Source organism: Gossypium raimondii, chromosome 10, assembly GCF_025698545.1.
Source record: "Gossypium raimondii isolate GPD5lz chromosome 10, ASM2569854v1, whole genome shotgun sequence".
Taxonomy (NCBI): Eukaryota; Viridiplantae; Streptophyta; class Magnoliopsida; order Malvales; family Malvaceae; genus Gossypium; species Gossypium raimondii.
The window spans coordinates 53,661,304-53,666,198 of NC_068574.1; the positions used below are offsets into that span (position 1 = coordinate 53,661,304).

The 4,895-nt window shown below is 36.0% G+C and overlaps 1 protein-coding gene across 1 annotated transcript; it reads left to right on the forward strand.

The window, feature by feature from the left end:
- The first annotated feature begins 561 nt into the window (after positions 1-561).
- On the forward strand, positions 562-4,542 carry LOC105777153 (fasciclin-like arabinogalactan protein 17). Its single transcript, XM_012600245.2, has 3 exons — positions 562-1,986; positions 3,610-3,740; positions 4,172-4,542. The coding sequence occupies exons 1-2, from the start codon at positions 681-683 to the stop codon at positions 3,684-3,686; spliced, it is 1,383 nt and encodes a 460-aa protein (XP_012455699.1). The 5' UTR covers positions 562-680; the 3' UTR covers positions 3,687-3,740; positions 4,172-4,542.
- The last annotated feature ends 353 nt before the right edge of the window (positions 4,543-4,895 follow it).

The following is a 4,895-nucleotide window of genomic DNA, read 5'->3' on the forward strand; positions in this document are numbered from 1 at the left end:
TCGCAAAACTGCCGTCGATTGAGACCTCTATGTAGACTTCCACCCGTGACTGTACAAACCAAAATAATCCTAAATCCCGACTTTTACGTGATAGATTTCAGAGGTAATGGTCCCATCTCGAATCAGAGAGGTTGCCATTCGTGAAAACTTAATCGAAATGAATAATATACGAAATAATTAAATAAATTTACAATATTTTTAAACAAGCATATCAAAAAATTTAGAACAAAACTTGAGAAAATTGAGAGAGTTGAGAATTTAGAAAGAATTAAGAGAATTGGATTTGAGTGAAAATAATGAAAAATGACCTACTATTTATAAGAAAAATAAAATTATTGTTAAGGCCTTTAAAAAATGTTGCCATTGTTAGTGTTAAAAAAAATGACTATTGGTGAAAAGCGTGCTCAACTTTTCTACCACGGTTAGACATGCTTTCACACACTCTATTAAAAACCGATCTATTTTCTTAAAATAAAAAAAATAAAAAAAAACCTAAAAAGCCAAATAAAATAAGAATGGCATATAATGCTAATTTAGCAAACATATTATTACAACAATTCTTTAAATCGGTAACTCAAAGACTTTCTCCAGAGAGAGAAAGAAAAAAGAATACTTCTCTCTTCCTGGTTTATAATATCCCCCATTTTGTCAATTCCATATTAGATTTTTATTCTTCACTAATGGCTTTCATGTTCTTCAACTCTCTTCTTCTTCTTCTTCTTCTTCTTCTTCAAATCTCATGTTCTAGATTCTCATTGGCATTGCAAGAGAACTCATCAGCCACGGTTCGCTCGGGTCAGATCAATTCCAACTCAGTCCTGGTGGCTTTGTTAGACTCACATTACACTGAGCTTGCCGAGTTGGTGGAGAAAGCTTTGTTGTTGCAGACCCTTGAGGAAACTGTCGGCAAACACAATATCACCATTTTCGCTCCTAAAAATGAAGCTCTTGAGCGGGATCTCGACCCTGAGTTCAAGCGGTTTTTGCTTGAACCTGGTAATCTCAAGTCCCTCCAAACTCTCTTGCTTTACCACATTGTCCCTGCTAGGATCGATCGTCATTCATGGCCCAAATCGACTTCGGCGTTAACCCATCATTTTACTTTATCAAATGAACGAGTTGAACTCTCCGGCGACGATTCCTCCGGTGAAAAATTCATTGGTTCGGCCAAAGTCATTTCCCCCAACGCTGTTGACCGTCCCGACGGTGTCATCCACGGCATCGAACAACTATTGATCCCTCGATCGGTGCAACAAGATTTCAACAATCGTAGAAGCCTTCGCTCAATCTCCGCTGTCAAACCAGAAGGAGCTCCGGAAGTTGATCCCAGAACCCACCGCTTGAAAAAACCAGCACCCCCGGTCAAGCCCGGAGCTCCACCCGTCCTCCCAATCTACGACGCAATGGCTCCAGGCCCATCGCTAGCTCCGGCACCAGCACCCGGACCCGGCGGACCTCACCATCATTTCAACGGAATGAGGCAAGTCAAAGATTTCATCCAAACTCTGATACAATACGGAGGGTACAATGAAATGGCGGACATTTTAGTGAACTTAACATCGTTAGCCACCGAAATGGGACGCCTGGTTTCCGAAGGTTACGTTTTAACCGTTTTAGCACCCAACGACGAGGCAATGGCGAAGCTAACGACGGACCAGCTGAGCGAACCTGGCGCGCCGGAGCAAATCATATATTACCATATAATCCCAGAGTACCAGACGGAGGAAAGTATGTACAATGCGGTGAGGAGATTTGGGAAAGTGTCGTACGATACATTGAGGTTGCCGCATAAAGTGTTGGCTCAAGAAGCTGATGGGTCTGTTAGATTCGGGCACAGCGATGGATCTGCGTATTTGTTCGATCCCGACATTTATACCGACGGAAGGATCTCCGTTCAGGGTATCGACGGCGTCCTTTTCCCGCCGGAAGAGAAAGCTAAGGAAGAAAAGAAAACCATCAAAGTTGCCACTGTGAAACCCAGAAGAGGTACATTTTCATTATTACTTTACATCGATCATTGATTCATTGTTTATAAAATTAGATTTCTTTTCATATAAGTTCTTGATTTGGGCGTTTGGGAATAGTGGCGGCGGCGACGGTGGTTGCCGGGGAATTTTTGGTGGGTAAATGGAAAGTGTCGGTGCGTTAGAATCATTTTGGAGGGTAGAATTGTCTATTCCTTTGTTTGCTTTTGTTGTCTTCCTCAGAATTTCCTGTATTCAATTTGGTCTACTTACATTATTTAATATTTGCTAGAAAAATAATAATAGATTTAATTCAAGACAAGAAAAAATATAACTTTTAACAATTTTTTAATACTTCTAACTGAAATGATGTTATAAAGCTAACTAACATAAAATTAAAATTTTTATTTATAAATTAAAAAATATATTTTTATATGATTAATTAATGTAATTAGGTTAAAAATATAAATATTTATCAACTCTTGAACTAAGAAAAGGAAAGCTTATAGTTTATTATCAAACACCTAAAGTCGAGGTGGTGCCTTGGACCTAAAGTTTAGGACATTTTAGCTTTTGGTAAGAAATTGATAATGAAACTCATTTCATTTCTTTGGTATTTTTCATGTCCGTTTTGCGGTCCATGTTTGGGGTTCGTGGCTGCCCCTTCTAACAGTGCCGTCTCCAAGATTTGAACTTGTGACAAATAGCATAGGCATCGAAAATCAATGAAACTCATTTCTTTAACTTAATCAAGAATTTGATATATGTTTGGTGGGTTCATTATGTCTTAGAAAGATGAACTGCAGCTCTCTGTGGGAAATAATATATATATATATATATATTCTCTTATTTTTATTACAATTTCACTTGTGAATGTGACTTGATATTGTTTTGTAGCTTTACATCAACCTGGTTGTTGTGAGGGAAATTTATAGTTTCCTGAATGACATTGACTGTTTACCACCTTTCTCCCTGACCTTTGTTAATTAGTTAAAGGTCATGAACTTTGTTTTGAATTAAAGTTTCATCTACCGTAGCTGGTTTGAGTGTCATGCAATATATATATCCTTTGTTTTCGGAGTAGTTGCAATTTATTTTACCGGCTTCAAAGGCGAGTGTTGGATACGATTATGTATTCGACATCGGTAGATTCTAGTTGTATTAAGAGTTGTGATGAGCCAAAGTCATGGCAAATAAAACATGCTAAAATTTTATATGAAGATTAATGGTGGGTAGCAGAATATATGTATGTATGAAGTTGTTGTTTTGGAATTAGTTGGGTTTACCAAAATAAAAGGATATGAAAGTTCCAGCTTAACAACAATAAAATTTTGTTTGGACTTCAGAGGAATCTTGACTGCCCTTTGTTTTCCCTTGTAGAAAATAAATTCCATCACGCCATGTGTTCACTCACATATTTGTTTCCTTCCTATAAAATTATCATTCTATTACTTGGACTTCGGGTGAGTGTCAAATACAGATATATGTCCGACAGTACCGAACTCGTATCACATTTGTTTTAACTTAAGAATTTCTTAAGATGGGAAGTTGTTTTCACCAAGTTAATAAGTAGCTTTCAGTTGATCTTCCTTATTTAAATAGGACTGGGGGGCCTAATACTTAATTTGCCTAAAATGTTTGGCAGGGAAGTTGCTTGAAGCTGCATGCCGAATGCTTGTGGCTATTGGACAAGATTCACGTTTCACCTCTTGCCGACAATGAACACAACAATTACTTCCTCCATATCATAAACAAATCTTCAAACAACAAAAAAAGGTAAAAGAAATGAATCTTCATGTTTAGCTCTATGTGTTCATCCACTCACCATGTCATTCTGCATCAGAATTAGCTCCATTTTTACTCTAGTCTGCAGTAAATAAAAGACAAAACTCTTACAGCTCAATCCAGCTGCCTACACACCCTTGTGAAACATGCATGATTGTCACATTATTTAATACATTTCTGCCTATAGTATATGATTCTAAATTAAAGGTCAACAACAGAATTGGTCCATCTTTTATGGCACCTGCAGATTTTCTTTCTTTTTCCTTTTTGGCCTCAAAAAATTTATTATTTTTCCTTTTTTTTCTCTTTTATTTAACTTTTTGTCCAAGTCAAGTATCTCATTTTCCAAAAAAAAAAAAGAAAAAAAAAAGACTGCCACAGTGAATGCTTTACTAATTTATTCAATTACTGATCAAATGCAGGTGAACCAGCATAGTATAAAGTCCTGGAATGATGTTTTGCTCTCTGCATTAGGATTTTAGTTTTCTTTTTTTCTTCTTTCCCCTTTTTTGTTCTATATTCTATGGTTCATAAGGCAGCAAAAAGGTCACCCTGGTTGGTTGCTGATCCTCAAGTCTACAAGATTTTTTCTTTCTTTTCTTTTCTATTCTGTCAAATTATGTGTGTAATAATCTGGTGATAGTGGTGGTGGAGGAAGGGAGGTGGTTGCCAGGGTTGTAAATGAATCGAGCTTGAACGAACGGATTCCTGTTCATGTTCGTTTGTTTATTTTTAAGCTTGTCCGTTCGTGTTCGCTAAAAGTTTTAAAATTGTTTGTGTTTGTTTATTTAAAGTTATATGTGTAAATAACTGTTCGTTTTTGAATTAAATGTATTTGTTTGTGAACGATAAACAAAATGTTCACAAATATTAAGGGAAAATGTTCATAAATAATAATCAAATAATCAATAAATAAGCATATATATATATATATAAATATGAATAAAATAAAGAAATAAATAATATTAAATGTATAAGATGACAGTGAAGAGCCGACCATGTCGGCAATCCCACTAATAAGATGAAAAATAAAATTGTGTGTTTGGTGTGGGAATAATAAAATATATATATATTCCTCTTGTCTTCACCATTCAACAAAAATGAAATTCTACTTTTCTTTTGTTTTGCTGCAATATTCATTTCTTT

Bases quoted from the DNA above. Each gene is read 5' to 3' on its own strand.
- LOC105777153 (XM_012600245.2), top strand. From the start codon at position 681: ATGGCTTTCATGTTCTTCAACTCTCTTCTTCTTCTTCTTCTTCTTCTT. The intron at 1,987-3,609 runs GTACATTTTCAT...AATGTTTGGCAG, and splicing joins CACTGTGAAACCCAGAAGAG to GGAAGTTGCTTGAAGCTGCA.